The sequence below is a fragment of the Salmo trutta genome, chromosome 10 (genome assembly GCF_901001165.1).
Source record: "Salmo trutta chromosome 10, fSalTru1.1, whole genome shotgun sequence".
Taxonomy (NCBI): Eukaryota; Metazoa; Chordata; class Actinopteri; order Salmoniformes; family Salmonidae; genus Salmo; species Salmo trutta.
Window position 1 is genome coordinate 45,943,424 of NC_042966.1, and position 19,774 is coordinate 45,963,197.

General features: G+C 46.2%; 1 protein-coding gene across 1 annotated transcript in view; it reads right to left on the reverse strand.

Moving 5' to 3' along the window:
- Positions 1 to 19,774, reverse strand: part of LOC115201767 (AT-rich interactive domain-containing protein 4B-like) — a gene marked incomplete at its 3' end in the record, with an annotated part of 156,428 nt that overhangs the window by 77,396 nt on the left and 59,258 nt on the right. Inside the window, exons 5-7 of the mRNA XM_029765655.1 lie at positions 17,467 to 17,557; positions 10,555 to 10,634; positions 8,832 to 8,923 (exon numbers count right to left, since the gene is read on the reverse strand). Coding sequence (XP_029621515.1) covers positions 8,832 to 8,923; positions 10,555 to 10,634; positions 17,467 to 17,557 — 263 coding nt within the window. The remainder of the gene's footprint in view (positions 1 to 8,831; positions 8,924 to 10,554; positions 10,635 to 17,466; positions 17,558 to 19,774) is intronic.

Below are 19,774 nucleotides of genomic sequence, written 5' to 3' on the forward strand. Positions count from 1 at the left end.
GTGGACATCCCTGCCGCCCAAATCCTCCACTAACCCGGACGACGCTGGGCAATTGTGCGCCACCCCATGGGTCTCCCGGCCGGCTGCGACAGAGCCAGGACTCGAACCCCATGCCTTAGACCACTGCGCCGCTCGGGAGGCCCACCAAACGTTTTCTGTTGTTGCGGATCAGACCTGCACAACGGTCAGGAGGAATTTTGGACCATTCCTCTTTACAAAACTGTTTCAGTTTAGCAATATTCTTGGGATGTCTGGTGTGAACCGCTCTCAGCATCTCAATCGGGTTGAGGTCATGACTCTGACTGGGCCACTCCAGAAGGCATATTTTCTTCAGCTGAAGCCATTCTGTTGTTGATTTACATCTGTGTTTTGGGTCGTTGTCCTGTTGCGTCACCCAAATTCTGTTGAGCTTCAATTGGCGGACAGATAGCCTTACATTCTCCTGCAAAATGTCTTGATAAACTTGGGAATTTATTTTTCCATCAATGATAGCAAGCTGTCCAGGCCCTGAGGCAGCAAAGCAGCCCCAAACCATGATGCTCCCTCCACCACACTTTACAGTTGGGATGAGATTTTGATGTTGGTGTGCTGTGCCTTTTTTCTCCACACACAGTGTTGTGTGTTCCTTCCAAACAACTCAACTGTAGTTTCATCTGTCCACAGAATATTTTGCCAGTAGCGCTGTGGAACATCCAGGTGCTCTTTTGCAAACTTCAGACGTGCAGCAGTGTTTTTTTTGGAAAGCAGTGGCTTCTTCCATGATGTCCTCCCATGAATACCATTCTTGTTTAGTGTTTTACATATCGTAGAATCGTCAACAGAGATGTTAGCATGTTCCAGAGATTTCTGTAAGTCTTTAGCTGACACTCTAGGATTCCTCTTAACCTCATTGAGTATTCTGCTCTGTGCTCTTGTAGTCATCTTTGCAGGATGGCCACTCCTAGGGAGAGTAGCAACAGTGCTGAACTTTCTGCATTTATAGACAATTTGTCTTATCGTGGACTGATGAACATCAAGGCTTTTAGAGATACTTTTGTAACCCTTTCCAGCTTTATGCATGTCAACATGTCTTCTGAGATCTCTTTTGTTCGAGGCATTGTTCACATCAGGCAATTCTTCTTGTGAATAGCAAACTCACATTTTGTGAGTGTTTTTTATAGGGCAAGGCAGCTCTAACCAACATCTCCAATCTCGTCTCATTGATTGGACTCCAGGTTAGCGGACTCCTGACTACAATTAGCTTTTGGAGAAGTCATTAGTCTTGGGGTTCACATACTTTTTCCAACCTACACTGTGAATGTTTAAATTATGTTTTCAATAATAGACAAGAAAAAAACAATGTGTGTGTTATTAGTTTAAGCAGACCGCGTTTGTCTGTTGTGACTTGAAGTGATGAAGATTAGATCTAATTTAATGACCAATTTATGCAGAAATCCAGATAATTCCAAAGGGTTCACATACTTTTTCATGCCACTGCATCGCCACTACACCTGACAGTATATATGGCCACTACACCTGACAGTATATATGGCCACTACACCTGACAGTATATATGGCCACTACACCTGACAGTATATATGGCCACTACACCTGACAGTATATATGGCCACTACAGATGACAGTATATATGGCCACTAGACCTGACAGTATATATGGCCACTACAGATTACAGAATATATGGCCACTACACCTGATAGTATATATGGCCACTACAGATGACAGTATATATGGCCACTACACCTGACAGTATATATGGCCACTACACCTGACAGTATATATGGCCACTACACCTGACAGTATATATGGCCACTACAGATGACAGTATATATGGCCACTACAGATGACATTATATATGGCCACTACACCTGACAGTATATATGGCCACTACACCTGACAGTATATATGGCCACTACACCTGACAGTATATATGGCCACTACACCTGACAGTATATATGGCCACTACAGATGACAGTATATATGGCCACTATACCTGACAGTATATATGGCCACTACAGATGACAGTATATATGGCCACTACAGATGACAGTATATATGGCCACTACACCTGACAGTATATATGGCCACTACAGATGACAGTATATATGGCCACTACACCTGACAGTATATATGGCCACTACAGATGACAGTATATTTGGCCATTACAGAGGACAGAATATATGGCCACTACACCTGACAGTATATATGGCCACTACAGATGACAGTATATATGGCCACTACACCTGACAGTATATATGGCCACTACACCTGACAGTATATATGGCCACTACACCTGACAGTATATATGGCCACTACAGAGGACAGTATATGGCCACTACACCTGACAGTATATATGGCCACTACACCTGACAGTATATATGGCCACTACACCTGACAGTATATATGGCCACTACACCTGACAGTATATATGGCCACTACAGATGACAGTATATATGGCCACTACAGATGACAGTATATATGGCCACTACACCTGACAGTATATATGGCCACTACACCTGACAGTATATATGGCCACTACAGATGACAGTATATATGGCCACTACAGATGACAGTATATATGGCCACTACACCTGACAGTATATATGGCCACTACAGATGACAGTATATATGGCCACTACAGATGACAGTATATATGGCCACTTCACCTGACAGTATATATGGCCACTTCACCTGACAGTATATATGGCCACTACACCTGACAGTATATATGGCCACTACACCTGACAGTATATATGGCCACTACACCTGAAAGTATATATGGCCACTACACCTGAAAGTATATATGGCCACTACACCTGACAGTATATATGGCCACCACAGATGACAGTTTATATGGCCACTACAGATGACAGTATATATGGCCACTACACCTGACAGTATATATGGCCACTACACCTGACAGTATATATGGCCACTACAGATGACAGTATATATGGCCACTACACCTGACAGTATATATGGCCATTACACCTGACAGTATATATGGCCACTACACCTGACAGTATATATGGCTACTACACCTGACAGTATATATGGCCACAACAGATGACAGTATATATGGCCACTACAGATGACAGTATATATGGCAACTACACCTGACAGTATATATGGCCACTACAGATTACAGTGTATATGGCCACTACACCTGATAGTATATATGGCCACTACAGATGACAGTATATATGGCCACTACAGATGACAGTATATATGGCCACTACACCTGACAGTATATATGGCCACTACACCTGACAGTATATATGGCCACTACACCTGACAGTATATATGGCCACTACACCTGACAGTATATATGGCCACTACAGATGACAGTATATGTGGCCACTACACCTGACAGTATATATGGCCACTACAGATGACAGTATATATGGCCACTACAGATGACAGTATATATGGCCACTACACCTGACAGTATATATGGCCACTACAGATGACAGTATATATGGCCACTACACCTGACAGTATATATGGCCACTACAGATGACAGTATATTTGGCCATTACAGAGGACAGTATATATGGCCACTACACCTGACAGTATATATGGCCACTACAGATGACAGTATATATGGCCACTACACCTGACAGTATATATGGCCACTACAGATGACAGAATATATGGCCACTACACCTGACAGTATATATGGCCACTACAGATGACAGTATATATGGCCACTACACCTGACAGTATATATGGCCACTACACCTGACAGTATATATGGCCACTACACCTGACAGTATATATGGCCACTACAGATTACAGTATATATGGCCACTACAGATGACAGTATATATGGCCACTACAGCTGACAGTATATATGGCCACTACAGATGACAGTATATATGGCCACTACATATGACAATATATATGGCCACTACAGATGACAGTATATATGGCCACTACACCTGACAGTATATATGGCCACTACAGATTACAGTATATATGGCCACTACAGATGACAGTATATATGGCCAATTCAGATGACAGTATATATGGCCACTACATATGACAGTATATATGGCCACTACATATGACAGTATATATGGCCACTACAGATGACAGTATATATGGCCACTACACCTGACAGTATATATGCCCACTACAGATGACAGTATATATGGCCACTACACCTGACAGTATATACGGCCACTACACCTGACAGTATATACGGCCACTACAGATGACAGTCTATATGGCCACTACAGATGACAGTATATATGGCCACTACATATGACAGTATATATGGCCACTACACCTGACAGTATATATGGCCACTACACCTGACAGTATATATGGCCACTACATATGACAGTATATATGGCCACTACACCTGACAGTATATATGGCCACTACAGATGACAGTATATATGGCCACTACAGATTACAGTATATATGGCCACTACACCTGACAGTATATATGGCCACTACAGATGACAGTATATATGGCCACTACACCTGACAGTATATATGGCCACTACACCTGACGGTATATATGGCCACTACACCTGACAGTATATATGGCCACTACACCTGACAGTATATATGGCCACTACACCTGACAGTATATATGGCTACTACACCTGACAGTATATATGGCCACTACACCTGACAGTATATATGGCCACTACACCTGACAGTATATATGGCCACTACACCTGACAGTATATACGGCCACTACACCTGACAGTATATATGGCCACTACAGATGACAGTATATATGGCCACTACACCTGACAGTATATATGGCCACTACACCTGACAGTGTATATGGCCACTACACCTGACAGTATATATGGCCACACAGATGACAGTATATATGGCCACTACAGATGACAGTATATATGGCCACTACACCTGAAAGTATATATGGCCACTACACCTGAAAGTATATATGGCCACTACACCTGACAGTATATATGGCCACTACAGATGACAGTATATATGGCCACTACACCTGACAGTATATATGGCCACTACACCTGACAGTATATATGGCCACTACACCTGACAGTATATATGGCTACTACACCTGACAGTATATATGGCCACTACACCTGACAGTATATATGGCCACTACACCTGACAGTATATATGGCCACTACACCTGACAGTATATACGGCCACTACACCTGACAGTATATACGGCCACTACAGATGACAGTATATATGCCCACTACAGATGACAGTATATATGGCCACTACACCTGACAGTATATATGGCCACTACACCTGACAGTATATATGGCCACTACACCTGACAGTATATATGGCCACTACACCTGACAGTATATATGGCCACTACAGATGACAGTATATATGGCCACTACAGATGACAGTATATATGGATATTTTTGGCTCTTTATTGAGCTGGCAAGCTGCTATCTACTCAGCCCATAAAAGAAGCAGTCCACTCCTCGCTAACTGGTGTAGTTACATTGGGTGTCCAGTCTTGCTGTATCACCAAGTCAAGATGAGCATATAGCCATGTAAAGCGCGCCCTCTTCAGGACATAATATTGAAATGCAAAAATAAAATTCCAAATTAAACCATTTTCTCCACATGTTTTATATGTCCTTTTCGGTGGATTCAAATCCGATACAAATACATCCGTAAAAGGCTAATATTGGCTATAAATCGGTCGGACTCTAGTTTTTAATAGGATATCTGATGACCACTGAGTGTTAATGATTTAATCACATTCGTACATTTCCAACATATTAACAATGTTTCACTAAATATAATAACAAGCACATAGTAACGAAACCAAGTAACAGGAACAGTAACACAACAGCCAGCTACTCTAGGAGTAGCTAGAGTCTGAAAGGGCGGTCACAAACAGACAGGCCCAGTCAGCTACTCTAGGAGTAGCTAGAGTCTGAAAGGGCAGTCACAAACAGACTGGCCCAGTCAGCTACTCTAGGAGTAGCTATAGTCTGAAAGGGCGGTCACAAACAGACTGACCCAGTCAGCTACTCTAGGAGTAGCTAGAGTCTGAAAGGGCAGTCACAAACAGACTGGCCCAGCCAGCTACTCTAGGAGTAGCTATAGTCTGAAAGGGCGGTCACAAACAGACTGGCCCAGTCAGCTACTCTAGGAGTAGCTAGAGTCTGAAAGGGCAGTCACAAACAGACTGGCCCAGTCAGCTACTCCAGGAGTAGCTAGAGTCTGAAAGGGCAGTCACAAACAGACTGGCCCAGTCAGCTACTCTAGGAGTAGCTATAGTCTGAAAGGGCAGTCACAAACAGACTGGCCCAGTCAGCTACTCTAGGAGTAGCTAGAGTCTGAAAGGGCAGTCACAAACAGACTGGCCCAGTCAGCTACTCCAGGAGTAGCTAGAGTCTGAAAGGGCAGTCACAAACAGACTGGCCCAGTCAGCTACTCCAGGAGTAGCTAGAGTCTGAAAGGGCAGTCACAAACAGACTGGCCCAGTCAGCTACTCTAGGAGTAGCTATAGTCTGAAAGGGCAGTCACAAACAGACTGGCCCAGTCAGCTACTCTAGGAGTAGCTAGAGTCTGAAAGGGCAGTCACAAACAGACTGGCCCAGTCAGCTACTCCAGGAGTAGCTAGAGTCTGAAAGGGCAGTCACAAACAGACTGGCCTTGACATCTTTTCAACACCTAATTGACCTGTGGGCGGAGTTTATGTTGAACGAATAAGACCTGCAGGTCACACCCGACGTATTCCTTTATATTCCTGTCAGGATGTTAGGTAGGATGATCATTTGGCCGATTATTAACTGTGGGTAGTTGTCTGTGATGATAGACTGGGCCAGGCCCAGTAACAGGAACTGTGAGGGTGACCTCAGGTTACCTAGAGGTCAGTTAGAGTGTAGGTCACAGACTGGGACTATGAAGTGTTGGCTGTGAGGGACGTAGTACAGAAGATCTACACAACCAGCCTGGTCCCCCTACACAACCACACTGGTCACCCTACACAACCACCCTGGTCACCCTACACAACCACCCTGGTCCCCCTACACACCCACCCTACACACCCACCCTACACAACCACTCTGGTCACCCTACACAACCACCCTGGTCACCCTACACAACCACCCTGGTCACCCTACACAACCACCCTGGTCACCCTACACAACCACCCTGGTCCCCCTACAGAACCACCCTGGTCCCCATACACAACCACCCTACACAACCACCCTGGTCACCCTACACAACCACCCTGGTCCCCTACTCAACCACCCTACACAACCACCCTGGTCACCCTACACAACCACCCTGGTCACCCTACACAACCACCCTGGTCCCTCTACACAACCACCCTACACAACCACCCTGGTCCCCATACACAACCACCCTGGTCACCCTACACAACCACCCTGGTCCCCCTACACAACCACCCTGGTCACCCTACACAACCACCCTGGTCCCCCTACACAACCACCCTGGTCACCCAACACAACCACCCTGGTCACCCTACACAACCACCCTGGTCCCCCTACACAACCACCCTGGTCACCCTACACAACCACCCTGGACCCCTACACAACCACCCTGGTCACCCTACACAACCACCCTGGTCCTCCTACACAACCACCCAGGTCACCCTACACAACCACCCTGGTCACCCTACACAACCACCCTACACAACCACCCTGGTCACCTTACACAACCACCCTGGTCCATCTACACAACCACCCTGGTCCCCCTACACAACCACCCTGGTCACCCTACACAACCACCCTGGTCACCCTACACAACCACCCTGGTCCCCCTACACAACCACCCTGATCACCCTACACAACCACCCTGGTCCCCCTATACAACCATCCTACACAACCATCCTGGTCACCCTACACAACCACCCTGGTCACCCTACACAACCACCCTGGTTACCATACACAACCATCCTACACAACCATCCTGGTCACCCTACACAACCACCCTGGTCCACTACACAACCACCCTGGTCACCCTACACAACCACCCTGGTCACCATACACAACCACCCTGGTCACCCTACACAACCACCCTACACAACCACCCTAGTCACCCTACACAACCACCCTGGTCCACTACACAACCACCCTGGTCCCCCTACACAACCACCCTACACAACCACCCTACACAACCACCCTGGGCCCCCTACACAACCACCCTACACAACCACCCTGGTCCCCCTACACAACCACCCTGGTCCCCATACACAACCACCCTACACAACCACCCTGGTCCCCATACACAACCACCCTGGTCCCCCTACACAACCACCCTGGTCACCCTACACAACCACCCTGGTCACCCTACACAACCACCCTGGTCACCCTACACAACCACCCTGGTCCCCCTACACAAACACCCTGGTCACCCTACACAACCACCCTGGCCACCCTACACAACCACCCTGGTCACCCTACACAACCACCCTGGTCCCTCTACACAACCACCCTGGTCACCCTACACAACCACCCTGGTCACCCTACACAACCACCATGGTCACCCTACACAACCACCCTACACAACCACCCTGGTCCCCCTACACAACCACCCTGGTCACCCTACACAACCATCCTACACAACCACCCTGGTCACCCTACACAACCACCCTGGTCACCCTACACAACCACCCTGGTCCCCCTACACACCCACCCTGGTCCCTCTACACAACCACCCTGGTCACCCTACACAACCACCATGGTCACCAGATCCAGCCAACTAGCGCTTCCTAATGCTACCTGGCGCTAGCTAACGCTAACAACAACAACAACAAGCCCTATCCTCAGCCCAGTGTGATCAGCTTACAACAGACAGGCAGGTGGGTCATGAGGCCAGATACTCACACTGGATTGGACCGGCGTCCACGGTTCCCCTTCTTGCCGATGACAGGAGTGCCGAAGTGCTCAGGGTTGGTGAGAGGGAGTCGATCTAGTGTCTGGAACAGAGACCAACAGCAGGTTAGAGCTGGGGGACAGGTTAGAGCTGGGGGACAGGTTAGAGCTGGGGGACAGGTTAGAGCTGGGGGACAGGTTAGACCTGGGGGACAGGTTAGACCTGGGGGACAGGTTAGAGCTGGGGGACAGGTTAGAGTTGGGGGACAGGTTGGAGCTGGGGGACAGGTTAGAGCTGGGGGACAGGTTAGAGCTGGGGGACAGGTTAGAGCTGGGGGACAGGTGAGAGCTGGGGGACAGGTGAGAGCTGGGGGACAAGTTAGAGCTGGGGGACAGGTTAGAGCTGGGGGACAGGTGATGAGCTGGGGGACAAGTTAGAGCTGGGGGACAGGTTAGAGCTGGGGGACAGGTTAGAGTTGGGGGACAGGTTAGAGTTGGGGGACAGGTTAGAGCTGGGGGACAGGTTAGAGCTGGGGGACAGGTTAGAGCTGGGGGACAGGTTAGAGTTGGGGGACAGGTTAGAGCTGGGGGACAGGTTAGAGCTGGGGGACAGGTTAGAGCTGGGGGACAGGTTAGAGCTGGGGGACAGGGGACAGGTTAGAGCTGGGGGACAGGTTAGACCTGGGGGACAGGTTAGAGCTGGGGGAAAGGTTAGAGCTGGGGGACAGGTTGGAGCTGGGGGACAGGTTGGAGCTGGGGGACAGGTTAGAGCTGGGGGACAGGTTAGGGCTGGGGGACAGGTTAGAGCTGCGGGACAGGTTAGAGCTGGGGGACAGGTCAGAGCTGGGGGACAGGTCAGAGCTGGGGGACAAGTTAGAGCTGGGGGACAGGTTAGAGCTGGGGGACAGGTGATGAGCTGGGGGACAAGTTAGAGCTGGGGGACAGGTTAGAGCTGGGGGACAGGTTAGAGTTGGGGGACAGGTTAAGGTTGGGGGACAGGTTAGAGCTGGGGGACAGGTTAGAGCTGGGGGACAGGGGACAGGATAGAGCTGGGGGACAGGTTAGACCTGGGGGACAGGTTAGACCTGGGGGACAGATTAGAACTGGGGGACAGGGGACAGGTTGGAGCTGGGGGACATGGGACAGGTTAGAGCTGGGGGACAGGGGACAGGTTAGAGCTGGGGGACAGGTTAGAGCTGGGGGACAGGTTAGAGTTGGGGGAAGCTGGGGGACAGGTTAGAGCTGGGGGAAGCTGGGGGACAGGTTAGAGCTGGGGGAAGCTGGGGGACAGGTTATAGTTGGGGGACAGGTTACATCTGGGGGACAGGTTAGAGCTGGGGAACAGGTTAGAGCTGGGGGACAGGTTAGAGCTGGGGGACAGGTTAGAGCTGGGGGACAGGGGACAGGTTGGAACTGGGGGACAGGGGACAGGTTGGAACTGGGGGACAGGGGACAGGTTAGAGCTGGGGGACAGGTTAGAGCTGGGGGACAGGTTAGAGTTGGGGGAAGCTGGGGGACAGGTTAGAGCTGGGGGACAGGTTTATGCTGGGAGAAGCTGGGGGACAGGTTAGAGCTGGGGGACAGGTTAGGTGACTGGTTCCCGAATGGCACCCTATTCCCTATATAGTCCCCTTATAGGGTTCTGGTCAAACGTAGTGCACTAGAAGAGGGAATAGGGTGCCATTTGGGACGAAGGCCTGTAGTTAAACTGTGGTAGAGAGAGACTGAGACTTACCTCGCTCTCTGCAAAGTGACGTGCTCCTTTCAGGCAGAGAGAGGAACGCCTCAGTGTCTTCTCATCACCATCATCAAACACTGGGGGGAGAGAGGAGGGAAGGAGAGCGATAATGAGAGAGATGAGGGAGAGAGGAGGGAAGGAGAGCGATAATGAGAGAGATGAGGGAGAGAGGAGGGAAGGAGAGCGATAATGAGAGAGATGAGCGAGAGAGGAGGGAAGGAGAGCGATAATGAGAGAGATGAGCGAGAGAGGAGGGAAGGAGAGCGATAATGAGAGAGATGAGGGAGAGAGGGGGGAAGGAGAGCGATAATGAGAGAGATGAGGGAGAGAGGAGGGAAGGAGAGCGATAATGAGAGAGATGAGCGAGAGAGGAGGGAAGGAGAGCGATAATGAGAGAGATGAGGGAGAGAGGAGGGAAGGAGAGCGATAATGAGAGAGATGAGAGAGAGAGGAGGGAAGGAGAGCGATAATGAGAGAGATGAGGGAGAGAGGAGGGAAGGAGAGCGATAATGAGAGAGATGAGCGAGAGAGGAGGGAAGGAGAGCGATAATGAGAGAGATGAGGGGAGAGAGGAGGGAAGGAGAGCGATAATGAGAGAGATGAGGGAGAGAGGAGGGAAGGAGAGCGATAATGAGAGAGATGAGCGAGAGAGGAGGGAAGGAGAGCGATAATGAGAGAGATGAGGGAGAGAGGAGGGAAGGAGAGCGATAATGAGAGAGATGAGCGAGAGAGGAGGGAAGGAGAGCGATAATGAGAGAGATGAGCGAGAGAGGAGGGAAGGAGAGCGATAATGAGAGAGATGAGCGAGAGAGGAGGGAAGGAGAGCGATAATGAGAGAGATGAGCGAGAGAGGAGGGAAGGAGAGCGATAATGAGAGAGATGAGGGAGAGAGGGGGGAAGGAGAGCGATAATGAGAGAGATGAGGGAGAGAGAGGAGGGAAGGAGAGCGATAATGAGAGAGATGAGCGAGAGAGGAGGGAAGGAGAGCGATAATGAGAGAGATGAGGGAGAGAGGAGGGAAGGAGAGCGATAATGAGAGAGATGAGAGAGAGAGGAGGGAAGGAGAGCGATAATGAGAGAGATGAGGGAGAGAGGAGGGAAGGAGAGCGATAATGAGAGAGATGAGCGAGAGAGGAGGGAAGGAGAGCGATAATGAGAGAGATGAGCGAGAGAGGAGGGAAGGAGAGCGATAATGAGAGAGATGAGGGAGAGAGGAGGGAAGGAGAGCGATAATGAGAGAGATGAGCGAGAGAGGAGGGAAGGAGAGCGATAATGAGAGAGATGAGCGAGAGCGATAAGAGAGGGATGAGGGAGAGCGATAGAGAGAGATGGAGGGAGAGCGATAAAGAGAGAGATGGAGGAGAGAGATAAAGAGAGAGAAATGGAGGAGAGTGATAAAGAGAGAGATGGAGGAGAGAGATAAAGAGAGAGAAATGGAGGAGAGAGATAAAGAGAGAGAAATGGAGGAGAGTGATAAAGAGAGAGAAATGAAGGAGAGATAAAGAGAGAGAGATGGAGGAGAGTGATAAAGAGAGAGAGGGAGGAGAGTGATAAAGAGAGAAGGAGGAGAGAGATGAAGAGAGAAAGATGGAGGAGAGAGATAAAGAGAGAGAGGGAGGAGAGTGATAAAGAGAGAAGGAGGAGAGAGATGAAGAGAGAGAGATGGAGGAGAGTGATAAAGAGAGAGAGATGGAGGAGAGAGATAAAGAGAGAGAGGGAGGAGAGATATAAAGAGAGAGGAGGAGAGAGATAAAGAGAGATGGAGGAGAGAGATAAAGAGAGAGATGGAGGAGAGTGATAAAGTGAAAAACTAGTTAGGTAGAATATAGGCCATGGCATTTACATACAAAGGCTGTCACAAATGGCTCCCTATTCCCTATTGAGTGCATTACTTTTGACCAGGACCCCATAGGGAATAGGGTGCCATATTGGATGTAGACAAGCACACCCACTACCTCTCATTCAGGGCAATACTGCAAACAAACTGTTCTCCGTGACTAAACCCATCATATGTTCTGATACAGACTGCCTGGTGGGATTTAGGACTGCCTGAGAACAGATGGGCTGCTCTCAGTAGGGGATGTGGACAGTTATTCCATCATATGTTCTAATACAGACTGCCCGGTGGGTTTTAGGACTGGCTGAGAACAGATCGGCTGCTCTCAGTAGTCATACCCCACAAGACATGCCACCAGAGGTTTCTTCACAGTCCCCAAGTCCAGAACAGACTATGGGAGGCACACAGTACTACATAGAGCCATGACTACATGGAACTCTATTCCACATCAGGTAACTGATGCAGTAAAATTAGCTTTAAAAAAAACTGAGAAAAATACACTTTATGGAACAGAGGGGACTGTGAAGAGACACATATAGGTACAGGCACATAGACATGGATATAGTATTGTGGTGGAGTAGGGGCCTAAGGGAACACAGTGTATTGTAGATATGTGGTAGTGGAGTAGGGGCCTGAGGGAACACAGTGTATTGTAGATATGTGGTAGTAGAGTAGGGGCCTGAGGGAACACAGTGTATTGTAGATATGTGGTAGTGGTGGAGTAGGGGTCTGAGGGAACACAGTGTATTGTAGATATGTGGTAGTGGAGTAGGGGCCTGAGGGAACACAGTGTATTTTAGATATGTGGTAGTGGTGGAGTAGGGGCCTGAGGGAACACAGTGTATTGTAGATATGTGGTAGTGGTGGAGTAGGGGCCTGAGGGAACACAGTGTATTGTAGATATGTGGTAGTGGAGTAGGGGCCTGAGGGAACACAGTGTATTGTAGATATGTGGTAGTAGAGTAGGGGCCTGAGGGAACACAGTGTATTGTAGATATGTGGTAGTAGAGTAGGGGCCTGAGGGAACACAGTGTATTGTAGATATGTGGTAGTGGTGGAGTAGGGGCCTGAGGGAACACAGTGTATTGTAGATATGTGGTAGTAGAGTAGGGGCCTGAGGGAACACAGTGTATTGTAGATATGTGGTAGTGGTGGAGTAGGGGCCTGAGGGAACACAGTTAATGTGTTGTGAAATCTGTTGTGAATGTATTGTAATGTTTAAAAAATTGTACAACTGCCTTAATTTTGTTGGACCCCAGGAAGAGTATCTGCTGCCTTGGCAGGAACCAATGGGGGGATCCATAATAAATAACAATAATGATGATTGTTGTGACCACTTTTAAAATAATCCTTGATTATTGGTATTTCAGAGTATACTGTCAGCTGTGTGCTTCGACGATGATTGATGACTAACTAGAAAATGGGAAGACTGCGTGGATTGGTGTAACTGTATTGGTAGACAATTCATCTACAGCTATCCAAAGCTTTTCCATCTTTGATGGGAGTGAATGGAAGTGGCCAGGCAAGAAATGGAATGCGGCTCAAAACGACGTAGCTAATGAACAAAAGCAAGATGCCTCTCGCTTCCAACGAGTTTAGGATAGGAGATTAAATGCTTTGCTACATAAAATCCAAATAATTCTGAACTGCTGAAATTACTGCAATACTGTTAATATATAAATTTTTTATCACTTTTCATGTCATTTTGGCCAGCGAATAGGCCTGCCCACTGATCAAGCACTATCGGAAGAAAGTGTGAACCTCTTTTATGAACGTTAGCTCCAGCTTATGGCTACAAAATTAAAATCCGACCCATTGTATTCATAACTAAATTGTTGATTGTGAATTAAAATGTTATACTACTACAATACTAACTAGCTAGCTGATTATACTGCGTCTAACCATACTACATTACTAACTAGCTAGCTGATTATACTGTATCTAAACCTACTACATTACTAACTAGCTAGCTGATTATACTGTGTTTAAACCTACTACATTACTAACTAGCTAGCTGATTATACTGCGTCTAAACCTACTACAATACTAACTAGCTAGCTGATTATACTGCATCTAAACCTACTACATTACTAACTAGCTAGCTGATTATACTGTGTCTAAACCTACTACATTACTAACTAGCTAGCTGATTATACTGTGTCTAAACCTACTACATTACTAACTAGCTAGCTGATTATACTGTGTCTAAACCTACTACATTACTAACTAGCTAGCTGATTATACTGTGTCTAAACCTACTACATTACTAACTAGCTAGCTGATTATACTGTATCTAAACCTACTACATTACTAACTAGCTAGCTGATTATACTGTATCTAAACCTACTACATTACTAACTAGCTAGCTGATTATACTGTGTCTAAACCTACTACATTACTAACTAGCTAGCTGATTATACTGTGTCTAAACCTACTACATTACTAACTAGCTAGCTGATTATACTGTGTCTAAACCTACTACATTACTAACTAGCTAGCTGATTATACTGTGTCTAAACCTACTACAATACTAACTAGCTAGCTGATTATACTGCATCTAAACCTACTACATTACTAACTAGCTAGCTGATTATACTGTGTCTAAACCTACTACATTACTAACTAGCTAGCTGATTATACTGTGTCTAAACCTACTACATTACTAACTAGCTAGCTGATTATACTGTGTCTAAACCTACTACATTACTAACTAGCTAGCTGATTATACTGTGTCTAAACCTACTACATTACTAACTAGCTAGCTGATTATACTGTGTCTAAACCTACTACATTACTAACTAGCTAGCTGATTATACTGTGTCTAAACCTACTACATTACTAACTAGCTAGCTGATTATACTGTGTCTAAACCTACTACATTACTAACTAGCTAGCTGATTATACTGTATCTAAACCTACTACATTACTAACTAGCTAGCTGATTATACTGTGTCTAAACCTACTACATTACTAACTAGCTAGCTGATTATACTGTGTCTAAACCTACTACATTACTAACTAGCTAGCTGATTATACTGCGTCTAAACCTACAACAATACTAACTAGCTAGCTGATTATACTGCATCTAAACCTACTACATTACTAACTAGCTAGCTGATTATACTGTGTCTAAACCTACTACATTACTAACTAGCTAGCTGATTATACTGTGTCTAAACCTACTACATTACTAACTAGCTAGCTGATTATACTGTGTCTAAACCTACAACAATACTAACTAGCTAGCTGATTATACTGCATCTAAACCTACTACATTACTAACTAGCTAGCTGATTATACTGTGTCTAAACCTACTACATTACTAACTAGCTAGCTGATTATACTGTGTCTAAACCTACTACATTACTAACTAGCTAGCTGATTATACTGTGTCTAAACCTACTACATTACTAACTAGCTAGCTGATTATACTGTATCTAAACCTACTACATTACTAACTAGCTAGCTGATTATACTGTGTCTAAACCTACTACATTACTAACTAGCTAGCTGATTATACTGTGTCTAAACCTACAACAATACTAACTAGCTAGCTGATTATACTGCATCTAAACCTACTACATTACTAACTAGCTAGCTGATTATACTGTGTCTAAACCTACTACATTACTAACTAGCTAGCTGATTATACTGTGTCTAAACCTACTACATTACTAACTAGCTAGCTGATTATACTGTGTCTAAACCTACTACATTACTAACTAGCTAGCTGATTATACTGTCTAAACCTACTACATTACTAACTAGCTAGCTGATTATACTGTGTCTAAACCTACTACATTACTAACTAGCTAGCTGATTATACTGTATCTAAACCTACTACATTACTAACTAGCTAGCTGATTATACTGTATCTAAACCTACTACATTACTAACTAGCTAGCTGATTATACTGCGTCTAACCCAGATCCAAAGCAACAGGTAGGTGGTTTTATATGAATGGGGAGAACGCACAGAATGGCCCCAATTAGCCTAGCTAGCTTAGTTATCTGGCTAGATTCTCTAGGCTACTCCAGCGTAGCCTAGTCGGCAGCATAGCCTAGTGGTTAGAGGGTTGGACTAGTAACCAGCAGGTAGCCTAGTGGTTAGAGCGTTGGACTAGTAACCAGCAGGTAGCCTAGTGGTTAGAGGGTTGGACTAGTAACCAGCAGGTAGCCTAGTGGTTAGAGCGTTGGACTAGTAACCAGCAGGTAGCCTAGTGGTTAGAGGGTTGGACTAGTAACCAGCAGGTAGCCTAGTGGTTAGAGGGTTGGACTAGTAACCAGCAGGTAGCCTAGTGGTTAGAGCGTTGGACTAGTAACCGAAAGGTTGCAAGATCGAATCCCCGAGCTGACAAGGTACAAATCTGGCGTTCTGCCCCTGAACAAAGCAGTTAACCCACTGTTCCTAGGCCGTCATTGAAAATAAGAATTTGTTCTTAACTGACTTGCCTAGTTAAATATATTTTAAAAATGTAGTACAGTGTTATGTAGGATGATAAAGAACATTGTGGCTGTTACAAATTAGCTACTGTAGCCAAATAGCGTCTCTCTCCCTCCCTGCATCTGCTCGCTCCCATCTCACCGGCACCTAGGCATGATGCAGCATTAGAGCGCCAGCCTCTTCCAGCACTGCTCACGTTAAAAATGTAGTTTAAAAAAAACCCAGGGATTTACGATATGACAAATTCATGTTACTGAAATTATTACAAACCCCCATCCCTACTCTTCAGTGTGTCTGTGTGCGTGCGTGTGCGCGTGTGCGTGTGTGTGTCTGTGTGCGTGCGTGTCTGTGTGCGTGCGTGTGTGTGTGTGTCTGTGTCTGTGCGTGCGTGCGCGTGTGCGTGCGTGTGCGTGTGCGCGTGTGTCTGTGTGTGTGTGCGTGCGTGCGCGTGTGGTATCTGCACCACCCAATGATCTGCAGTTCCACCTCACAGCTTCATTACAACTCCCTGACAGTTTAGAAAATAGGACAGACAATATAGAGGTGGAGTCGATATCACCAGAGTACTTTGTTCAGGACAAAGACAACTATTCCGTACTTACCAACAGTATATAAAGCGTGTTACTCACCAACAGTGTATATGCTGCAGTCTGTCAGCTTGTTGATGGAGGCTTCCTGGTACACTCCATCAGGGTTCTTCACCTCTACTACAGCACCAACCTGACAGACCAGACATACTGCTGTTAACATTCAATACTGGCTGACTGACTGCCTGGGATGGCTGACTGAATAGCTGACTGACTGGCTGGCTGCCCTGACATCTAGATATAGTGGTGTCATGACTGTCCACGAGAATCTAAATAGGTTAGATCAGGTTTGCAATGAATAACTTTAATCAGACCCCCACTCACCCTAGAGAGGGGGAAGGAAAGCTCTAGTGGGGATTAACAACTCACGCCCTGTTGTTAATCAAGGGGAGAAGATTCAGGTGTCGCTCTCCAACATTCACCAATGAATGTTCTTTGTTTCAACAGACTTTTCCCGCTGAAACTCTAACAAGCTCAAAAGTGAATACTGGAACAATATTTCTAACAGAACGTGGGGAATGGACAAAGGCAATCTATAGAACACTAATGTCATTTTGTTTATTGTTTTGTGATGGCATTAAAAATGTTATAAAGGAAATACTGTAACTTGGAAAGTATACCCACTACATATACGACGTTTCCATACTACGCATTTAGCATGTAATATGAACAATGATTAAAGTATTTTTGTTAAGAGAGGGATGTGATTTGAGAAGCTATAAGAGAGAAGTGACTTTGCACAGTGAGTAATTGGCGCCCGGAGTGAGGTCAGGGAGCGTGTCAGCTTGCCGGAAGCGCCCCTTATGAGAAAACTGTATAAATGATGGGTTAAGAGAAAAACACATCAGACCAGAAAGATGTGAAGCTGCAGCTGCACATTTAAAGTTGTTTGAACTTTGAATCTCAACACGAGGTGGAGACGATAAACTCCCCTCCTGGACGATCACTGGTACGGCTGATTAGCTGTCCTAAGTAAAGTATCTTCGAAAGCAAATTTAAGTGGGACCATTATGTTACTCTGCTCAAACCATCGTATCACACTACTCTCATCACCCCACTGGGAACCATCAACACAGCTGACTATCCTATCTTCAAAGAAGCATCTTCAAGCGTGAATGGAACTCTGTAGTTCCGTTCGGAACTATTCGACATGTCACCGGACAACTACAGAAGAGGACAACAGTAGAAGACTTGTCGGAACCATTTCGGGACAATCAGAGCCTCACAAGTGTGTCGCGAAAAAAGGCCCAACTCCCTTTCCAAGGCTGCCCTGTTCACCGAGAGACCCCGGCTAACCCAAGCATTTCACGTAAATACATTCATGATTTCTTACTCAAACCGAGCGGCGGTTCGTGTGCAAAGTATATGGTTACTGTTGGTGAGAGTAGTTTCTGAATGTACCAATGTTGTGTCTCGCTCTCTCTCTCTCTCCCTCTCCACTTTAACAAGCAGCCATGTTGTTGTCATTCCGCTAGGGACCTGTTTTCAGCATATTTAGGCTCTTGTCAATAATCGATGCAAAGTGTGTATTTTATCCTGTGTTCCCATTTAATTAGCTAGTAAATAAATAATGAAATCAATTTGTGTAGTAGTGAAGTAAGGCTCTGGTTTTTGCAGATGCAAAGAGGTTACGACTGTTCAGAATGATGATGTGATATGAGGTTATTGTGACAACCCTCCCACTCTGTCTGCTGTATTTCTCTCTTTGCTCTTGTTCCTTATTAGGATGCTGGTGGGCGGAGTTGGAAGGGTCGTCAGCTAGATGGGAAACACCTGGGCTCGGGTGTGTCCCAGGATAAAGACAACTCTTCCACAGTCATTGGGGAGACTCTCTCCATGCAGACACCTTGTTTTTGGTTGTGCTAGTTATGGTATCTAATAAATATATATTTTTGATACTCCTTGTCTCCACGTTGTCTCCCTTTTGTTGCGAACTCTGAGCCGGTTCGTAACAAGTGGGAGCTCATCCGGGATCTTGAACTTGTGTTTGGGAGAAAACGTGGAGGTATGTTCAATTGAGGTGCTTGGTTTGTTAGTTTGAGTTTGGTGCTCAGTACTGGTTGCCTCTGTTGGTTTGGTTTGTGTGCTGCGTTGGAGAGAGTACATTGGTTAGTTTCCAGGTCCTGCCTAGCCTGAAAACGCTTGTTCTACTCGCTGTTGTAACATTGGTCTGAGGTGAGTACAATCAGCTGTGTACCTCGGTGGGAGATTTGGATAGGGTAGTGAAACTTACTACCTGGAGCTATAGCCTTTTTCCCCTGATAGGCTTAGCAACGTGTTTCATTTTGGAATATGTTGGGCATTGTTAATGTTTGTTGTTTTTGTGTGGTGTCTGTGGACTGAGCAGTTG